The sequence below is a fragment of the Neophocaena asiaeorientalis genome, unplaced genomic scaffold, assembly GCF_003031525.2.
Source record: "Neophocaena asiaeorientalis asiaeorientalis breed wild unplaced genomic scaffold, Neophocaena_asiaeorientalis_V1.1 scaffold116, whole genome shotgun sequence".
NCBI classification, from domain to species: domain Eukaryota; kingdom Metazoa; phylum Chordata; class Mammalia; order Artiodactyla; family Phocoenidae; genus Neophocaena; species Neophocaena asiaeorientalis.
This window is the reverse complement of record NW_020174561.1, coordinates 3,630,033-3,652,053: the sequence shown is the minus strand read 5'-3', so window position 1 is coordinate 3,652,053 and position 22,021 is coordinate 3,630,033. Positions and strand designations below refer to the sequence as shown.

The following is a 22,021-nucleotide window of genomic DNA, read 5'->3' as shown; positions in this document are numbered from 1 at the left end:
AAATTGTATATTAGGGCACAGTTAAATAATTTATAGCTCTAAAATAAGCAAACAAAATACAACTAAGGGAGGAATACATTTAAACAAATCATAGGATCTAAAGATGAAAGACGTAGAACAAACATGATATTTTATTTAGTTTTTCATATGTATGATTAAAATAACTGAAGAGAAAATATATTATTTACTCTGTCACCTCTAAATTATGTAGTTTAGCAATCTTCTTGAATTCATTTCTATCTGGCTGGGTTAAAGAAAAAATTTTTGAAATTTCAGTCACTTCCATAAAACTCTGAAGATGAGTATCATACCTTTATGAAAAATTATTCTGCAGTGAGGAATACCTGTTTATTATAAAGTGCCAAGCTTCTTCAGACAACAGACGATTTTCACTTTACTACTCAAGGCATGCCCCATACACATATACATACCCAATATGTATAAATCTGATGTCCTAAAATAGGGCACATGGAACAATTACTTACTGAATAAAATGCACAGATATTCTTCTCCTATCAAATAATTCTTTCAAAGCTTCTTCCAAATGTCATTATTTGACATATTAAAATTCAATTTCACTCACCTTTTCAAACAAAGTGATTAGAGAGAGTAAAGTACATCTTCATAGGCTTGTAAAGACTTGGTGTTCATTCTGTGAGTCAGGGGAATAGGAAATATCATGATCACTTACCTGACATGCATTATAAAGAAGTTGGTGTTCTAGTTTTTTAATTCCCAAAATCTGCTGAAACATTTCATAGAGTTGTTCCTTGCTCAGAATAAGTTCAGAAACAGCGCTCAGGGCCATTCTGTTTTGCTGTTTACACAAGTCCTCTTCACCCCTGTAAATGGCATCATATTTGGCTATCCAGGAGCTCAGCACTGTCTCTTTGCTCAAGCCATCAATTTCCGGCAAACTCCGCACACGTTTTTCTATGTTTTTCTTAAACACCTCTCTGAAGTCATTAGCAGAACATCCTCCACTCTGAACCATTCTGGCCACTCGATCACTCTTCAGAAAAACCTGAAAACAAAACAACAAAAGAAAACAAAAACCCACTTACAATTAGGCGTGGACACTAACACCAACTGCTTTTAGCAATCCAAGAGTTATGACACCAAACATTCACAACGGTTCAAATGTTTCATAATATGCACTAACTAATGACAAAATGGAGGCTCCAAATCATCTCTCTTAAAATTTTGAAATGTTTAAGAGAGAAAATAATGAGTCTTGAGGAACTTGTATGACCCAACCTTGACCTACACGCTCCCCACCTGAAGGTCACGGGGATCTCTACAACTGAAACCCTTAAGAGTCGACTGAAAAGGTAATTGGAGATATGAACCCAACTTCCCTATGTGTACTTGGGAGCTCTGGTTAGTTCTTCAGCAAGGGGAAGGTCCCTTATTGTCTGAAAATCTGAAGGCCAATAGTGTGGTAAGTCTAGTATCCAAGTCAATACCCTCCGGATATAACTGTTAATCAAAACTACTCCACAGCTGGAGGGTACACCTGTCCCCACCACTGACTTCACTACCTCCCCAACTTCTCACACACTTCTCGTAGCTGGGAAAAATCGATGATAAAAAAGCAAACTCTAAAACTTTTAGCTGTCCGCTAGTATCAAGTAAGAAATAAAGCACAAACAATGACAACCAGGGAGAGAGACAGTTTTGAAATGGGTAGGAAGAGGTGGGTAATAAGTAATAAGGTCATACTGTGCAAGGGACATCAGACTTGGCCTCGAATCTCTCCTTTCTTCTAAGTCACAGACAAGTATTGGCCAAGATTCATGAAACATCGATTCTGTCATCAATATTCCTAAGAAGCCTCTAGGGGTCATATGAGACTGATTTTATTCCTGTTTTCTTCCTATAATAACAAAAACTCCTTGCAAAGAAACCGTAGGACTATTTAATGCAGCCCCCATGAGTTATATCCGTTGTTAAGGCTTATGGAACAAAAATTCATGTCAGTCTTTTCCCTAAGAACTGACTCATGATACTGAGGTACTCCCAAATTATGACCCCACTACTTGCTCTAATGCTACTATCATGTCCGTCTGCACGTGGGCAAACAGCATGTGTGGTCTGTGCAAAGCAGCTTCATTTGTCCCAGCGACTGGCATCTCAGCTACCAGGTCCCAAACCTTCTCCCCACTTAATTTCTCCTCTTTTCAGACCATGCATACAAAATATTGTTTCCTATCTTTGCTCAATGGCCAGAGGGGATTCCTGACTCTTGAATATTTTGGTTAACTAACGTACTGAATTAGGAGTGGTGAATTTTACACTAGGCAAACATGCGTGACATAGACACAGCGCTTCCTCTCTTTTTACTAGCTGTGGCTCAATTACAGTCAAAAAGACTCTTATTTTTTATGTTTCTAAGCCAAAACTAATTCTTAAGCCCCAAGTATAAGAATAGTGTCTTTAATTTATTTAGATGAAGGAAAATAAAATTTAGATATTTAATATTTTATCTAAAAATGCCATTTAACTACCTCTAAACACATAGGGGTCTCTCCATCTTCTTTCTCATCCTCATCTAATTGCACTACTCTCGTTGGGCACTAGGCTTCAAGATAAATGTTATACGGACATAATTTTTCTAATTTCTGTTACAGCTGTATCTTGTTAAATGGGAACGTACGGAGGCTCAGGAGTCAGAGAGGGCGGACTGCGCCAGTTGTCAGTCCACTGCTTTCCAGGGCTGTCTTCCTGTGGCCTTGCCACTGGTACAGTTTTAGAGGGTGCTGGAGGGACACTGGAGGAGGAAGGGCCCTGGTTCCCGGTTCTCTTCTTATACCTGGAGGCACGTGGCACCCACCCCCGGGGCAGCGTCTCTGCAGACCCCAAGGATGGCTTCGCAGGGCGCACCCACACTGGCAGATTCCCGGGCAGTTCTGCAGTGCAGCACTGCAGAAGGCAGGCTCCCGTGAATCCTGCCGGTGCGGCACTGCAGTGAACTTGTCTGCCATCTGGCAGGATACGCCACGTCTTCTCCGGTGAGGTCTGGATCCCACGCTTTTCAGATTTGCTCCTTCCTTGGGTGCTCTGCTCCCTGTATCTGCTACTCCTATATTCTTTAGTTGCCCATCGTAGCCAACCCCTCATTGTTTATAATAAATTTTCCCTGATCGATTATCGTGTGGTTTCTGTCTCCAGATTGCACCGTGATACAGAAATACTGAAATGCTGCATGGGACACTATATCTAAGAGAAAATATTTGAAATTGAAACAACTTTTAAAAATTTGGTAATTGTATAAAGCTGGAAAGGCAAGATGTTTTTAAAGCACAACATAAATGCCTTACAATTGGCTTCAGAAAACCTTTTAACTGCTTGATATCTAATACTCTAAGTTAGGAGGCATTTCATTTTTTTCAACCTCTTCTGTCAGTGCTAAATTCTACCAAGTAACCAAACAGTGTTTTTGAAGCAAGGGCGCTGATGAACTTAGGTTTTTGGAGTCTTAATTTCCTCTGTAAAACCATACCTAAAGCCATACTAACTCAGTCCAATTGCATGTTATTTAATCAACATTCACTAAGTGGTAACAACATGTCAGGCATTCTGCTAAGTGTTGGGGACATAAAGACAAATGAGCCAAAGACCCTGCCCTCAAACAGCTCACACCACCTGAGAGAGACAGGATACACAGTAAAACAGAGGGCGGGAGTAATCATAGAGACCTATGCAAAGGTGGGGGGAAAGAAAAGGAAGTTACTAACTCTGTTATCTGGCGGGCAAGGTTAGGGAGGAGAGGGGAACAGGACAAAGGACCCATGATTTGAATGACCTGTGGGGTGAGTAAGGGGAAAAGGGAGAAGAAAATACGTTTCAGGAAAATAAAAGAGGTAAAAAGCAAGAAGCATAAAATCGCATGACCTTTTGAAGGAAACATAAGAATTTTTATACTTCAGGAGCATCAAATATAAGGGTGAATGGAACACAAGCTGTGCCAATCAACAGAGACCAGGTGGCCAAATGCAGTGTGTGCCATCAAGGAATCTGAGCTCTGCCGGTGGATCAGGAGTCGATGATGGCTAGGTAACCTCGGTGCTGAAATACTAAGAAGCATGATTTAGACAAGTAACTGGTGGCGGCGTCAAGGGTAGATGATGACTGACCAGAACAGAGATTGGGATCAGTTATCTGGAGACCAGGTGAAAAGCAGTAAGGGCCTCATCTAGGGCAATTCATGGGCTAAAGAGAGAGAGGCAGAGGAGAGACAGCTGGGCGACAATCAACATATCCTGCTGAGTTACAGGATGTGTAAAGGCAGGGAAAATATGATTCACAGTTTTTACTGGGGTGTCTGGATTCCACTAGCTAAAAATAATTAAAGAACACAGGTGGAATGACGTGCGCACGCGCGCGTGTGTGTGTTGCTTGTAAATGGTGGTGGGTATATGGGGGGCATGGTCCTGGATTACTGGTTTAGTTTTGGTAGAGGTCAGCTTTGAAGACCAAGTATAGTAAAAACAGAGTGAGGAACAAAACTCCATGAAATACCTATATTTACAAAGCTGGCAGAAGAACTGGATCCAGGGGAGGCTGGTAGCATCAGAAGCAGAAGGAAAAATATGACACATTAGCAATCAAGAGGGGAGACAGTCCTGAGAGAAAGAGAATCAAGTACCACAAGGGAAATCAGCAGAAATTTGATTGTCTCTACCACCATCTGGTCACCTTTGGCAGAGAAGATAGTAGAGTGGTAAAGAGTAGGAACTGATCTGCGGAAGGAGAAAAGGACAAGTTGTAATAAAGTTAAGACGGCAAATATTGGGTTAGCCAAAAAGTTCGTTTGGGTTTTTCCATAAGACGTTGCATAAGATGTTCTGTAACGTCTTATGGAAAAACCCAAATAAACGGCCAACCCAATATGAACTGTTCTTCTAGAAAGCTTGGATGAAAAGGGAAATGAGAGGAAGGCAAAAAGCTGAATTGGGAAACGACATGTAGGCAACGAGGGAGACAAGTCAGGAAAGAGAGGCAGCTTATGGTACGGATTACAGAAAATAGTGATGGTACGTCACTTCTGAGATTAGTCTGTGGAAGCCTGCAGTGCACTCTCCCATCACATGCCCGGGGGGTGCAAGCTGCTCTGACGCGAGGTACTGAAGCCCTCGTCTAACAGCCCTCAATGAACCGAGGTCAGCCCATGAAGGGCTATGTTCTACTTTGGTAGAAATAGGACTGAATTGATGCCCTGCCATTAGGCCGTAGTGCTGCTAGGAATGCATCGATCTTCCTGTTTGTACTGCTTGTAACTATGGCCCCATCTTAAGTATTCCTAATTAAAAAACAAAGCCTCAGGAAACCGAAACTTACCCAGCCGCTCTCGCTTCTGTAACTATGCTTGCTGAACCCCCTTTTGCAACCATCCAACCAATCAGACGGTGACTAGTGTCTTTGTTTAAAAGTTAACCAGTGACTAATGTCTTTGTTTAAAAGTTAGCCAATCAGTACCCCCCACCCCTGAAGGTCCCGAGCTTGTTTGTACCTGTCTATAAAAGAGCTGTACTAAACTCCATCGGGACCTCTTAGCGTCACCGGCAACGAGTGCGCGGAGGTCCAGGTTCGAACCTGCAATAAATGACCCTTGCCGTTTGGCTTTGACTCTTGTCTCTGGTGGTCTTGTGGAGGGGTCTCGTGACCGTGGGCATTTCACCCAGAACCACGGGGAGTGGACTGGAAAGCAAATTCATGACTGACTGAGCCACGAGTGTGATCTCAGCAGACAGCTTGATTGCAACTTCACGAGAGACCCGGAGCAGAAACATCCAGCCAAGCCTCTCTCAGATTCCTAATCCTGAGAAATGCATGTGAGATAACATGCATTTACTGTTTCAAACTGCTATGTTTTGGGATAAATTGTTACACAGCGATAGATAGTACATGGTTTACACTGTATTCTATCATTCATGTCATATATCCACATGGTTTACGTTCTTACTTCACATGGGTGTCAGTACCAGCCCCACCCCTTCCCCCTATTCATCATCACACCCCCTTTTTTTTTTTTTTTTTTTTTTTTTTTTGCAGTACGCGGGCCTCTCACTGTTGTGGCCTCTCCCGTTGCGGAGCACAGGCTCCGGACACGCAGGCTCAGCAGCCATCGCTCACGGGCCCTGCCGCTCCGCGGCATGTGGGATCTTCCTGGACCAGAGCACGAACCCGTGTCCCCTGCATCGGCAGGCGGACTCCCAACCACTGCGCCACCAGCGAAGCCCCATCACACCCTTTTATCTTGCTGTTTTTCTTTTTAGCACACAGCACTACCAGATATGTATTTACTGTAGGTCTGTCTCCCCAAAATACAAGAGCCACCAGAGCAGTGACTTTGTCTTGTTTTCTAGTGAACCCAGTGCCTAACACAGTGCCTGTCTATAGTAAGGGATCAATAAAGGTTTGTTGAAAAAAGTGATGACTATCTATAGACACTGAATCCTCTCAGGCTAAAGAAGAGAATTTAGACAGGCACCTGGATCACAGGCTTCCTAAAATATGGATGCCCATGGGAGAGGAACCAGGAGATGGATAAACACCGAAAAACTGGAAGTGTAATAAGTGGTAACAGTGAACAGGAATGCACTCCAGAAGGCAAAAGAGATTTCGCCTGAGGGAGGAAGAGCAATAATCTGAAAGCAGGAATGAGGAACAGCCCTCCTGGCCCTAGATGTGGAGGAGAAAGGAAGGGCTACCATCATCAGAAGGCTGTTCCTCCCTGTGTCCTCGCTAAGGTTCCATCCCAACCATCGTTAGGTCTGAGGGGCTCCACTTTGCACGTGCTCCCAATCCCAACACCATCACAAAGGGTGATCCACCAACCCCTCCTAATCTCACTTCAGCTTCAGACTTGCATCTCCAATACCACCCATCAGCTCTGACACGTCCCACTGACACCCTAAACTTAACAAATTTCAAACGGGATTCATGACTCCTCCCATTATTTGCTCGACCTCCTGCTTACCTGCTTCAATGAGTATCAATACCTATTTCCCTCCTGGAGAGACCTGGAAACCATTCTCAACTCCACCATCTCCTCCATGTTTATTTCCCAACATACAACTTGTCCCTAGACCTTGCTGGTCCTGCTCACCCTGGAATTCCTCTGAAATCCTTCCACACTTCTTCACACCCCACAGAAGCTGTTCCTGCCCCTCACTGTGACTCAGCTGGCTAAGAACAACAGCCTCTTAAGTGGTCTTCCTGCCTTAGAAATTTCCCTGATAGCCACTCTACTCTCATCTTCCCCAACTTATCCTCTTCACTAGTATCAATCTATGTTTTTTTTTAAACCTGGCCGTTTAAATTCTTCTCCAGCTTAAAAATTCTTTGCTGACTTTCCACCAAAAGTCATCAGCAAGGCCTCTGAGGCCCTACACTTCAACTGGCTCCAAACTACCTATAACTCTGGCTTCATCACAAATCTCTCTCTCTCAATCTCCATGCCCCGCCCTCCACCATCCTTCTTTCAAAAACTTCACACTGTCCATCTCACCACCACCAACTTACCTCCTAGCAACTATTCAGATCCCTGCTCAGTTGACCCTCAGTGATTCCCCGAATCACCTTGAATCGGCCATATCCTATGTTGTCTGTATGCAATCCTAGCACCCTTTCTTTTTCCTTTAAAGTCACTTTGTAACTGTAATACTTAACTGCAAATTCTATTACCATCTTACTTTTTACTCACTAGACAGTAAGCTCCATGAAGCCAAAGACTGTTTCATTCACCACTGTATCTCCCCCTCCATGCAACTGCATAATTTAAACAATTAACCAGTATGGTTTACTGAGTTTCAGTTACTTGCTTACAGAAGAAAGTATAGGACATGAACCTTGCCCATATGAACGGGAGAGGGAAAAGATATCTCAGAGGGAAGGAGGCACGATGAGTGATGCCAGAGAACTAGTTTTGTGAGAAAAATAAGATGTTTATTATCTAAAAACGTAATACTGTCTAATTCTCCATCTGTGCTGTTCTTGCAGAGATGACAGTTTTTAATTTTTCAGATGTTATCAGTTATGAAACTGTAACCATGATGGATTTAGTCTCATTAGATACCAACTGTCTTAACCCTGTGTCCTTTCATAAGAACAGCTAGCAAGTTAAAGGCGGGTAAAGTGTGACCATGTGCAAAGGCTAGTCCTAGATGCCGCTCTCCAAGCCGAGCGTGCACATACGCCAGCTTTCTGCTCTAGGCCCCAGGATCCTCAGTGAACTTCTGTCCGGAGAACACATAACAGGGGGCCATCCTGGTGCAGAAGCGGCCACGGGAACTTAGCATATCAACACACCCACCAATGAGCAGATATTCTGTCTCCCTAGAGCTCTTCATATATTATCTCCTTTCATCCTCATCATCACCCTGTCCCTTTCTCCATTATCATTCTCTTTTACAGATGAAGTGGTCAGGCTGAGAAGTGACTAGCCCAAGATCACAAAGTTATTGGGAGAACAGAGACTGAATCCCAGAAGCAACATTTCTTTATTCTCCTTACGCACTCTTCCACCCCACCATACCCCACTCCTACCAAGGGTTCACCCCTGCACACCATGTATTTTGCTGGGTGCTGGCCAACACATGTGGAATTACCCATCAGTGACCTCCCTGTGAAAAGGCCACTGAATATACAACCAACTGAACACACACCTGGCGTGGCAGGGTGAGGGTGGGGAGTTACCATCCGGACATCAGAAAAATAATACACCACACATGCTACCTTTCTCCACATTTTACTGGGTTTTAACTTGTACGTGGGCCCTCTGAGAACCACCAACTGCCACCCTTCCCATTCACCTGCTCAGCTTAGAGACCAAAGAAGTTACTGAAGAGCTTAAAGTCATGGTGAACTAATAACACAATTGAAATGTGGTGACTGCAACAAGCAGCTGTGTCTGCAAAGGGTGAGTCTGCTCAGCTGTCCAAATAAAACCTCAAATACACTTTTCTACAACAGTACTCATTGTTCACATATTGCTTTTGATCTGAAACATGCATTGCTTCTTTGACTCAAAAGGATTGTATACGATGAGAAAAACATTATCTGCTTGCCAAATCACTGTGGTCATCTATGACATGGTTCCTGGGAAGGCCACCAAGGTGTGTTCAGATAGGAAAACGCCGAGAAAGTACAAGAGCCCCACTTCAAAGAGACGCCTTTTTCTCCTGAATAATGACAAATAAAATACTGTCTAATGATTCGAATAATCTATGCGGCCCATGGAGAAACAGTTTCTTAAACTGTTTTTCAGGTGCCATCAATTCATGATTGATTTTTTTGTAAGAATGAATTTGATTTTACTAGATATCAAATAATTCCCAGTTTTCCGGCATAAATACCAGTATTTCCTATTGTTCACTTCGCAGGCCTAAAGCCAGTCAATGGCTTATATTCCCTGTTGGCACCCTGTTGTGCCGGTCTCTTCACCCACCCAAGTCCCCCTCAACCTACCTTTCCAGCCTTCTCTTCCACTGCTCCTGAGAACATATTTTCTCTTCCAATAAAGGGAACCGCTTGTTTAGCCTTTGACATTCTCTACAAGCTTCCTCCTCCTTACCGTACCTCATCCACTTGTTCCATAAATATTTAGCAAAACATATTCCCTGCTGGGCAATGTGCTCAGTGCTGGGGATTTACTGGTGAGCAAAATGACATGGGTTTGCTGCCTTCACAGAACTTAGAGTGGAAGAAACAAACTACACGAACTAAAATGACTGCAGTTTGATGTATACTACTGAGCATTTCTGGCACCGTAAGAGTCTGTAGCAAGACTTTGCATCGATCTGAGGAGGTCAGTGGAGGTATGAAGACCAAGAGGAATCAGTTGGAAAACGAGGGGAGACCAAGGGACCATGGGCTAGGGTGGGACACGGCTGGTCTCGGCGGGCTTCAGTGAAGGGAATGAGGCTATAGTGGTGTGAGAAGAGATTGGAGAGAAGGGACAGGCTTTATAAGCCTTGGAAAGGTATCTGGTCTTTATCCCCAGAGCAGGGAATGCCACCCAAATATTTGTCAGAGAGTCACATGATAAAGACTGCATTTTGAAAACAGCTAAAATTTACTCTAGGGGCTTTATATATATTAACCCTCAAACACATAAGGTAGGTGTTAGTATCTGTTTTAAAGGTAAGACACAAAAGCACAGAGAGGTAAAGACACTTGTCCGAGGTCACACAGCCAGATTGTATAGGAGTGAAAATCTAAGCCCAGACCATGCAATCAAGTGTGGTGACTGATCAACTTATGGCTCATTAAACTGAGTGGGATAGAGCAAGGAGCCGGCAGAATGAAGAGAACGAGGAGGCCGAATGCACTCCTGTTATCCTCTGCTCCTTTGTGACACCTTCCCCAGCTTATGCCAGGTCTTCATCCTGTGCCTTCTTAGCACTTCCCATCCTCTCTGAAGGTATGAAATATACCTGTCCTCAAGCAAGCAAATTCTGTACAGCATCACTGTATCTCTCCCCTGCTTAGACTATGAACTGCATTAGAACTGCACCTTTAAAGCTTCTGCAGGGTCTGGTATCATTGGATATTCAAATTTTACAGAAAATAATGAGGTTCTTACAGTCGTAATGGATTTTGGAAAGTTATTAAATCCGAAAGGGGGGGGGGAGAGTTTTGACCAGTGTGGGATGAGGTTTTCACTGATTCAATGTAAAGAAATGAACATAAAGATTACAAAATAATTCTAATAAAGCTAAATTTCCTCCATATTTTAACAGTAGAAATCGTATGTACAAGTCACTTCTAAGTAATACAATGTTATTAACAATAGACTGTGGGTTAGTTTTTTTGTTGTAGTGGTTAATGATCTTTCTCGGCAAAAAACTAAGAGGCTATATTTGACATTGGTGTTTTTTTTTTAAATCCATGAATTCCCAAGGTTTATAAACCAGATTTAACCAATCCCATTCCCTTGTCAAATGTTAAGAAATCATACCTTAAAACTGATAGCAATCTTTAAAAAAAAACATATGATATGTGTTTAGACCTTTGTGATATGTCTAGACCTTTATGTGTAAACTAGGAAGCAGGTGCTCACAAAAGACCCTGCCTTATAACTTATCTAAATCCCTTATATCAACTCTAAAGCCCTTAAAGCAAACCTAAACCCCCTAAACTACCAAAGGCTTCTCGCATTATCTGCGGGTAGGAATTGAGGCGAGTTTACATCCAAATGAACATAAATGTGATTTGAGAAGTATAAAACCATTGTTTTGGGAAAAAAAATACACATGCTCTTCCCATCATCAATATTACAAGGTTTTTATAAAGTTTTTTTCTTCTAATATTAGCTAATAGCAGACCCTTTAGTCTTCTTTTATAGATATCTTCCAACTCAATCTCCCTAAGCCGATGGCAAATTCTCCTTAACCCTGTAACTACAGAGCCAGAAACTGAAGGATTTACCAAACCACTCACTCCAAGCACAAATCTAAACAGAGAAGCACGATCACTGAGCACTAGCTGGGCTTCCAATCTGCACAGACTGAAAGTCTTAACGGGAAAAAAAGATCATGTGCACAGTGGAAAAGGGAGCATGATGAATGTAAATTTGTGAAGTCAATTTCTATATGCATACATAAAGTGAAAGAAGGCATCACCCCCTCCTAATCAATCCCCTCACCCTTCCCCTATTTCATTCGATGTTTCATGGTATTATAGAAAATTTTAGAAAACTCTGCAAGTTCCTGGGTTGGGCTGCCTTGTTCTGCCTACTCTATGAAGAGGTTTTTTGTTTGTTTGTTTGGGGGGGCGCAGTTTGCCCTCATTATGATACAGAAAGTAAATTTTTTAAATGTATATTACATTTACAGTCTTATACTATCTAATGTTCAGTAAATCCCTAAAATCATTTATCTTTATTGTATGGAAGAAAATGTGCTGTTTCCACCTTTACAATATTCCAACCCCGGCTGTGTAATGCTGTTCACCTCACCCTCACGTCTGCTGCACTGCTCCTCTCGACGAGGAAAGAATGTACCAAAACCTGGAAGGAAATCAGACCTGAGCGTTCAAGGTGTGACACAAGCTGAGAGACTCAACTGTTCTCGGTCAGTTTTGCCACTGGTGGAATAGGAATTATATCCCTTTTCTCCAACAGTTTTTTTGAGTATTATATGAAATAATACAGTAAAATAAGCTTTTAATCAGTTATGCGAAGTGTGATCCGTGGACCAATGCCACGGATTGTAACCTGTCCCCTGACAAGTACAGAGAGTATGTCTGTAGAAACTTGCAGTGATGTGACATTGCCATGACACCCCAATACATGATTTTGTACCAGTATTTTGTTATGAAAATGTCCAAACATACAGAAAAGCTGAAAAAAGTTGGTAGTGGTTTGAAAATCACTGACTTAACTGATCCTATTCCTTTATCAAATGTGAAGAAATCATCAAGTTAAAACCCACAGCAAACAATCTCTTCTGTTCCGACATTTACCTTCAACCTAGATTCCACAAATAACATTTTACTCAAGTTTTTCTTTCACATAACTATCCATCCCCTCCATCAGTCCAAATTATTTTCACTATACATCTCAGAATTAGTGAAATGCATGATCTTGTGTTTTTACAAAATAATCCACAATGGATTGAAAATAATACAGGTCCATGGCTGCAGATACATCATCTCAAACTTTTTTTTTTTGAGAAGATGGATGATGTCCTAATGTTGACACAGAAATTGGGAGCAGATATTTCTAAAAACCAAATTATATTTTCCACAACACTATCAGCATACCAGAGAATGAGCTACTGTCCTTTCAGATGGAAGGTTTGTAAAACATGAATCTTGAGGATTGCGAGTGGTTTGCTCCTGATAAGCCAAGAGCCTACAAGCAAAGTTCCAAAATGAAAAAAGAATTTCTGGAAAGTAAATCAATCTTAAAAGCAAACATTCTGTTAAGTCAGAGAAAAATAAACCCCAAACCTTTTGAACTACATTTCCCTGGCTTATAATGACTCTCACTAAATATCTGTTGAACGATACCTTGTAGTTATTTGTGTTTCCACCAGATGGCAACTATGGGTGGAATAACAATGATTTTAATCTCCACGTGTGATTTTCAGGATTGTGCAAGACTTCAAAGGTATAAATCCAGTCACCCTTCCAGAGCCTGAATTCCCTCACCACCGCCGCTGCCACTACCATCAAAATGACGTCAAAACCACCAAACTCCTCTAGAGAAGAGAAACTCTTGGCACTCGGAGGCAATGGCCTGTCTATGGGCAGGACCCACTACCTGAAAGGTCTTTGTTTCCACGGGGCAACACTCTCCCTGTAGCTGTCACTCTCTTACCTACTTGTAACCCCTGCAAGAGAAGAGACAATCTAAATTCTCCCCAGGCCATTCTTCAGGTGTTCAAGTCACCTAACACTGTCTTCAACCTTCCAGGTTAAACACTCCTCAGATGACAGGGCGCCCTCACCAACGTGAGGGCTCTCCTGACACATGCCCCAGGTTTTCTCTGTGTTCTAGCACAGGGCCCTCGCTCCTTTCAGGCCTTTGTCCAGCTGTTCATCTTCTTGACAAAGCCTTCTCTATTTAAAACTACAACTCTGCCTCTGACAAGTTCCCATCCTGTTTTGTTTTTCTACACAGCACTTATAACTATTCAATAAATTAAATTTTTTTAATATAATTTATTTCCACTAGAAAGTAGAAAGTAAGCTCCATGAGGGCATTGGGTTTATTCACCCCTGTATTTCCAGGGCAAACCAACATTTAATGAATGAATGCATGAAATGATTCATCAATGAATTTGCCACATAAATAAAATCTCACCATTAATGTGAAGAAAAGGACAGCAATTCTGGTTACAGAAGCAACGCTGCTATTAATGCAGTAGGAAAGGCCACACACCTTAAGATGGCCTGCTTAGATGCTCGATGGTCCTCCTCTTGTACTTACTTTCAGCTACAATGTTAAAGATAGTAAACTGAGTCTCCCTCCAGTGTTTGTGAAGCTGGTTTTACGGATCCAAACCGAGGAATTTACTTTTTTTTTTTTTCTCTTTTTTTTTGCGGTACGCGGGCCTCTCACTGTTGTGGCCTCTCCTGTTGCGGAGCACAGGCTCCAGACGCGCAGGCTCAGCGGCCATGGCTCACGAGCCCAGCCGCTCTGCAGCATGTGGGATCTTCCCGGACGGGGGCACGAACCCGTGTCCCCTGCATCAGCAGGTGGACTCTCAACCACTGCGCCACCAGGGAAGCCCCTACATGATTCTTTTTTTGAATTTCATCTACAGCCCACCATTTTAGTATGTTCAGTTATTTTCAGACCTTTAGCGAATAGGTGGTATTAAACACTACCCTTTTCCAGCGTGGACTGCTCAGTCCAGTGCATGGATTGCCCTAAGCTGTTTCTGCTTCTCAGGTTTTTTTCTATCCTTGTGCTTTGAAATTCATAAACCATTTAAAATCTATTCATCTCCTCACAACTCCCTTGGCAATGTGATAGTGGTGGCAGAGAAACCAGAACCGGGAGAGAAAAGGAACAAGCATTAATGCACAAGCCATGCATAAATCAGAGCAGCTGGATACCTGAAATATGCCTAAATGTGTCTCTAGAAAACTTAACAGCAACTATTATTTGCGTCATGCTTTAAAATTCACACTTATTTTCATTTACGCTATTTCTGATTACAACCGTATGATGCATCCTTCTGTGAAAATGAAGTGACCCTCTGCGACAGAAGAGGTTCTTAAACTGGAAGATCCATCAGAATCAGCTAGAAGACCTGTTAAAACAGACTCTTGGGCCCTCCAGAGTTCCTGAGTCCACAGGTCTGCAGTGGGGTCTCAGAATGTGCAGTTCCAACAAGTCCAGGCGATGCTGATGCTGCCGGTCTGAGGACCACTGTTCCGAGATGCTCTGCCCTGGGGCAAGGATATGAATGTGCAAGCCATCTGACATAAAGGCTTGGTGTTCTTTTCAATAGGCAACTGTGCTTCCTAGGCCTGAACTTTTAAAACAAACTGCTATATTAAGAGAATTATAAAAATTACTTTTTGCCCCTTTCCAACTTCAGAGGAAAGGAAGGCTCTATAGAACCCCTCTGACTGAAGTTTTTACACAAGAGAATTACCAATTCCAGAATCAGTACCTCCTAAATGGAAGTATCCTTTCCTAGAGCTTGACCGTCCTTCTTCCCTCACTCAGACACACCCTACCCACACCCTCCCCTGCCCACACTCCTCTTTCCTAATTATTTATTTTGAGATCTCAGGAGTTACTGCTTTAACCATCCTGCTGCTAGCACTTTCAACACCTCTAGCTGGGATTTTTCTTCCAAGGCCTCATCCTTGAAGCCCTCAACATGAGACTTACCTGAACACTTTCTCCTTTACTTAAAAAGTAGCTTTCCAAGCTACCTGCAGTGTAGTGGTTAAGACCAGGAGCTGTGGAACCAGACCAAGTTCAAATACAGGCTTTGCCACATACTGGCTGTTTAACTTTGGGCAAGTTACTTAGCCTGGCTGGGTCTCAGTTTCCTCATCTAAAGAATGGGGGTACTAATAACATCTACCTCAGAGTTGCTATTAGGACTAAGTGGCTTTCTACTGTTAAGTGCATATAACAGGTATACTGCAGCTGTTAAGTGCATATAACAGGTATACTGCAGCTGTTATTTTTCACAGCCACCTCATTGCCACCTTTACAATCATCAGCTTCACTCAGGCTGCTACACGTTTGAGAGAAAAAGTCACACAACTTTGTAATTGGAGATACGGGTCCAAAATAGTAACATTAAATTTCACATAATAGTAAATTACAATTAATGTGAATTCTTGTTAATAAATTACAACAACTAAGTACTGCCTTTTGCTATACTGTTCCAAGTATCTCATTTAGTTAGCACAGACTTATACTTTCAGCTGTGTAATGAACAGCACCTATAAGTTCTTTGGGTTCCTCAAATTCAGCATACTAAAAATTGGAACTCCCCTTCCACCCTAAACTTGCTTCATCTAACTGTATTTTCTACCTCAATGAATGACACCATCACCTCCTACTGGCCCAGGTCAGAAACCAAGGAGTCATCCTTGACTCTTTTTCTCAACTCCTTCTGACCCATACCCTTCTCTTCTGTATCCACTATGTGTTGCTAAACTGAAGATGAAAGCTACAGATACAGGCAAATTTTCAAACCACTGTGACTGTGGTCAGTAAGAAATGAAGTGGAAAATTCCTATCAGAAAATGAGATCAAAGAACATTACCCTGGACATGACCCACCTTCTATTCATCTCACCCAATTCACCCGTCACTGTTTTCGTTCATATTTTCATCTTATCAACTCCTGGATTATTGCAACTACCCGCAAAATTCCCGGTCTTCATTTTCCTAAACCAAAATTCTACATGACACTCAAAACTTCTTTAAAAAACACTGTTATTCACTGTTCCCTCCATGAGCATGCCCTCTGTCCCAATCCAGTAGCTCCATTTCAAATGTTATTTTCTTATTTAAGCGTTCCTTGCCTTTCCAGTTGAAATCCACTCCTTCATACTCCCAGAAGCCTTTAACAATTCCTCTCCATGAAATGTAACCCTTTATAACTTGATATTTAGATTTTTACCTATATTTTTCATAAGGTGAAAACCAGTAAAGCTGAAGGAATCAGAGGATAGAACTTGACTAATGTAAAGACTCTTTGGAAGAGCCCTATGGCAGTGGTTCTCAATCCTGTCTGCACATTGGAAACACCCGGATACCAGGTACCTGGGCCCCACCCCAGAGGTCTTGGGTGCAGCAAGGGCACTGAGCATTTTCAAAGCCCTTCAGGTGATTCTGACATGCAGCCAACGCTGAGAAGTACTGCTCTATGGGGAATATAAAAAAGAGTTGAGATTAATAAAGGATTCTTAAATAGAAGTAAAGATCTGGTGGAAATCAGTAGAGATGACTCAAGGTAGGCAAATGGTACTGCAGAAAAAAAGTCTGGAAGTCAAGGAATTCAGTAGCACTTCGCAGATAGAGTAGGACTAAAATGGCTTGCAACTGGCTGTAGGCTAAAGTTGGAGAAGATGAGATGGGCTTGGAAAGGATGGTTAAGGGAAACTAGGCTTGGAATGAGAACAAAGAACAAGTGGCGGAAATGAGGTCAAGTGAATTCAGAGAAGGAATTCTGAAAAAGGCGCCGTAAGTTGGGAGGTGTTCAAAGACGACAGAACTTCTGTGGCAGCAACGCCATGTTACAGATGTAGGGAAGTTTCCAAATCAGGGTTACCCTGCTTATCAACAGTGATGAGGAAAATTCCTATCAGCAGCTGAAGTCAAAGAACACATATCTTGGAGGTCTGACGAAGATGACAGCATAGTTGCAGGGAGAGGTGTTATAAGCTGTGGTGTAGTTATTAAAAAAAGGGACGTTTTTTGGAGAGATTGTGATGGAATAACTCTAACACCTGTGCCCAGGGACCAGATCATCTCTCCAACTTAAAGTACATTACCCACCCACCCCCCAAAAAAAGTTCTTACAGTTTAGAAAACCAGGTATGTATCTTAAGATATTTCTGTATCAGTAATTGTAATAATCCTTATTTTTCATTACTGAGCACTAAACGTTTTTTAAAATGAAGTACAAAACCAAATAAATTCTAAAAAAAACCCAAAAAACCCCAGTGCTCACAGTAAATGATGGAGTGGGAACATGGAGTTGCCATTAAATGGACTCCTTCACAGTTTCAACGTGTGAAGGCTTCCTCTGTACTTCAATACGTCTTCAAATTCTGATCCTTTCTCCCACTTGATTCCCGCATGCTGCTTCAAAAACCAGTGAGCTTTACAGAAGGAGAAAACACTTTAACTGTATATACTAAGCTTAAACACCATCAGAAATGCCAGATCCTGGCTCACTAAATCCTTTGAAATACATTATTGTAAATATTATGGCTGACCAACATCTCTACAGGACAACTGCGTTATAACAATTCTATAGCAAGAGACAGGAATACGATCAGTGTAGTGTCATATAATACGAGGAACTATACAGCTAACTTCACCTATGGCATCGCCCAATCAGTGGTCAAGTGCTTTAGAATCATTTTCACTTCAGTAGATAGTAAATCCAATTTATCCCAGTTATAAGGAAAAAAGTTTAATTTTTATAAGGAGTATGAAACCCCTACCTAGCGAGGTGAGTAGGGGGAATCAATTACCAGAGAAATGCAAAAATATATACAAAGGAGAAATGCAAGGGAAATCCATTATGACACTGGTATTGGGGGCAAAATAATTCATATTACAGCCCCATGCCATTATGGCAAAATACATTTGCATCACTAGGTACAAGAGAAAATGGTGTAGCCCACAAAATAAGTAAAAATCTATTACAATGAATAATACCTAACGTTTGACATAGCAGTGCTATTTCCAGGTTCTAGTTATTAAACCCAGAGTGAAAGTGGTTTATTGATCTGTTTACAGCATTCTAAAGACAAGGATTAAAACTGCTGTTTTGTTCTGACATAAGAAACAGCTATGGAAAGAATTTAGTCCACTGCCTGCTACCTGGTAGGCACTCAGCAATGACAGTTCCCAAGTTCACTGATGTGAGCTTTCCTTCCCCATTTCAAACACAGATTCTAACTATCCTTTAAAGAACATCTGTTGAAAATTCTCAAATCAAGACCACAAGCACACTGTGTTAAATGTTTGATGTTCACATTAACAAGAGACATTACACGCGAATTTCTTACACATGAGGGTTAAAGTCAGGTCTAAGATCGACAATGATGAACAAAGTGGAAGAAAAGGAGGGAAAGAAAAGGAGAAAGCAACGAGAGTGCAGAGGAAGGATGGAAAGAACAATGTTGGTGTCAGTGTGAAGAGCAAGTAAATTCCTCAAGTGTTGGGTCTATCATGGAACACGTATCCCACATGAACCTGCTGAAAGTACACAGAACTATAATAACCTGAGAACCCTGGGCTTAGGGACTGCCAGCATGACCAGATGCCCTCATTTCCATTGCTCCAATGATTCCAGCAGGTAACCGGAGAAAGTCAGTCTAGCCACCCCTATAAGCTGCCAGCCCCTCATGGCAGAGATGCCAACAGTGGCCAGTCTGAGAATGACAGCTTATTCTGGCTTGGAAATCCTACCAGATGTGGCTCCCACGGGGTCCTCCGTGTCCTGTCTCTTCAGTGTGATCTGTGGACCTTCAGGAAAGGACTCTACTCTGAAGATAAACTCAGAAAGACACATGAAACAGTGTTCCTGCGAAATCCTTCAGCAGCCTTGGTGCTATGCAAGTCCTTCAAAGAGCAGCTCTTGAGACACCTCTTCACAGCTGGATATAAAAAAAAAAACCCGTATCTACCAAGCAAGGCATCACCCCCATCTGGCCGTCTGCCTAGTTTGTGCTGTGTCTCAGTTTTCCCTGGCCTTCGAGGAATGCCTTTCCTCCTTTAAACAGTCTTCTCTGGCACTGCAGTTAGAATCAACTACTGCCCTCCTGCCAGTCTCTGGATTCCAGTATTGTTAGCACCGAGCAACTCACGAAATTCCTCTTAATAAAGCTCTCTCTAGGGTTGCACAAGAAATCAAATCCTTGTGTCAGCCCTGGAGAGTTCAAAGCCCTTTGTTAAAATTACACATGCTAAATTGTAATACTGAGTTCTGGGCTGAAAACTGTAATTTTCCAAAGCGATTTGGGATGAAAATTTTCAGGATTATGTTCCCATTATTTTGTATGACTGGGATAAAACTGTCCAGTTTTTCAGATTAACACATAATAGTTACATTATTTAAAAGATAATAATTATTCATTTACTCAAATATTTGAGGGTCCGGCACTGTGCTGCATCCTGAGAATACAGTGAACAAACAATCCCAATATGTCATAATAACTTCTACATTGTGGTACTTATCTACAAAATAATATGACGTAGTTAAAGTGCCTTATTTAATTGCTAGGGAGTAGGGTGGGACACATGGGAAATAAATACACAATTACTAAATATAGGAATTCTTCACTTAAGTCCTTCTATACATTATGAACATGTAACAATTATGATAAGCAATGCTGGGCACTGAAATCGCTCCTATTCACTTAAGGAGTGCTAGTATTTTATTAAAATTTCTATCATTCTATATACGCAGATCACATAAGATGTACTCATGGTTGAACAGAACTATTTGTCAAAATACTAAAATTCTATACAACAAAATTTTCATGCCAAGAATGAAGAAAACACAGCACAATGACCTCAAAATTAGTATACTGTACTATAAATATCAAAAGATAAATTTTATTCTTCCTAGTAAATAAAAGGTAATTTGTTTTTCAAACTTCATCGATAGTTTCTGTAATATAAGGAATGTGTAAATATGTTAATTTTCTTACCAAAATAAAGCCCAATATACATATATATATATATATACATATAAATATATATGTGTATATATATACACACACACACAAAAATTTAGGGAATAAAGTTTGTCCTTGGTTGGGAATTCCCTGACGGTCCAGAGGTTAAGACCTGGCACCTTTCACTGTGGGGGGCCTGGGTTCGATCCCTGGTCGGGGAGCTAACATCCCATAAGCTGCATGTTGTGGCCAAAAAAATAAAAAGCAAAGTTCGTCCTTGGTCATGTGCATACAGAAATAAACATATATACTCACAGGAGTAACACACACTGACAAAAAGTTACATTTAGCAAAGGTGAAAAATGGGGGAAAAAAAATCCTGCTAGTACTTTTTTTCTGTCTCTGAGACTGGACAAAGCATGTAGAAAACTACCGAAGTAACAAAAAAAAAAAAAGACACAGAGACCACACTTCAGACAAACTGCTTGTTTGTACTTAGGACCTGATTTCACAGACAGGTTTAATCCACTTCCTCAAAGGGCATGCTGTCAAGGTGGAGGATGAACGTCTGCTGCTACTGAATTAGACGGGCCATCGTTCTGAGAAGTAGGACACTCCTCCACGTGCGTCCCTTTATTTGACCTTCCCACAGGAGGAAGTTCATTATTTGTGCCCTCTTCACGAGGTGACAGGATACCAGGCAATTCATTCAACATTAGAACTTGCAAAGATTCTGTTCCATCTTCAACATCCACCTGAATCCCCAAAGCTTTAAGAATGTCACATTTGCACATGGGGCACGTCCCATGGGCTAGAATCCAGGGGTCAATGCAGTTCTTGTGGAAAAAATGTTTACAAGTCAGAATACGAACTGTATCATTAGGCTTATAGAGTTCAAAGCAAACTACACAGCTATCTCCATTTGGACTTACTTCCTTGTCCCCCTCTTTAAGTACCCGAAGTTGAAGCTGGCCACATGCTTTCTTGAGATCACTTGTTAACCGCTGCCATCTCCTGTTCTGAATCCTTGCTACCCAAAGTCTTTGAATATGATAAAAGATGAAATACGCTAGCGGAGCGGTTGTGACGATCACAAGAGAGACAAAATAGTGATTCATCCAGATGATGTGTTTTCTTCCCACCTCAATCATGACTGTAACGTGAACTCCCTTCTGAATTAAATGCAAAATCTCCATGCCTTTCAAGTTACCAATCATCACCACGACGATGTCTTTAAACGCCTGATGAGACATGGGAAAAACCTGATTGCCAGTTCCTGGGAAGTTATAGATGATCACTCCACTGGCTCCCTTCTCCACGGCCACCTTGATCTTCTGTGTGAAGGTACAGCCTCCCCGTTCAACAAGTGCGAGCCACGTCTCCGAGTTCTTCGATGTGCTGAAACTGGTACCGGGGTTACACGCGTTTTGCGTTTTTCCCTCTGGAGGCACGATAACTCCCGCCACTCTCTTGAGAGCAGAGCTTCTTCCAAACACTCCAGTCTCCCCCAACTCTGACAACATGTGATTCCCAACATGAAATGATATGTTCGTGTATGCAGTCCAAACAGCTCTGGCTCTGCAACAGTGCTGGCTAAGCAGCCAAAGGAAACTGAATTTCATGAGCCAGGAAGAGGCAGTATTGTTTCTCCGAGTGCCAATCTTGAGTAGATGCAT

At 41.8% G+C, this 22,021-nt stretch overlaps 2 protein-coding genes across 10 annotated transcripts in view; both read right to left on the bottom strand.

Moving 5' to 3' along the window:
* The window catches only part of CADPS2 (calcium dependent secretion activator 2), a 490,835-nt gene that overhangs the window by 336,626 nt on the left and 132,188 nt on the right, over nt 1-22,021 (bottom strand). For all 9 annotated transcript variants that reach the window (XM_024757764.1, XM_024757759.1, XM_024757761.1 and 6 more), the window contains exon 3: nt 692-1,024. In XM_024757764.1, coding sequence (XP_024613532.1) covers nt 692-1,024 — 333 coding nt within the window. The remainder of the gene's footprint in view (nt 1-691; nt 1,025-22,021) is intronic.
* On the bottom strand, nt 20,894-22,021 carry RNF133 (ring finger protein 133). The gene has a single exon (XM_024757769.1). The coding sequence runs from the start codon at nt 22,019-22,021 to the stop codon at nt 20,894-20,896; it is 1,128 nt and encodes a 375-aa protein (XP_024613537.1).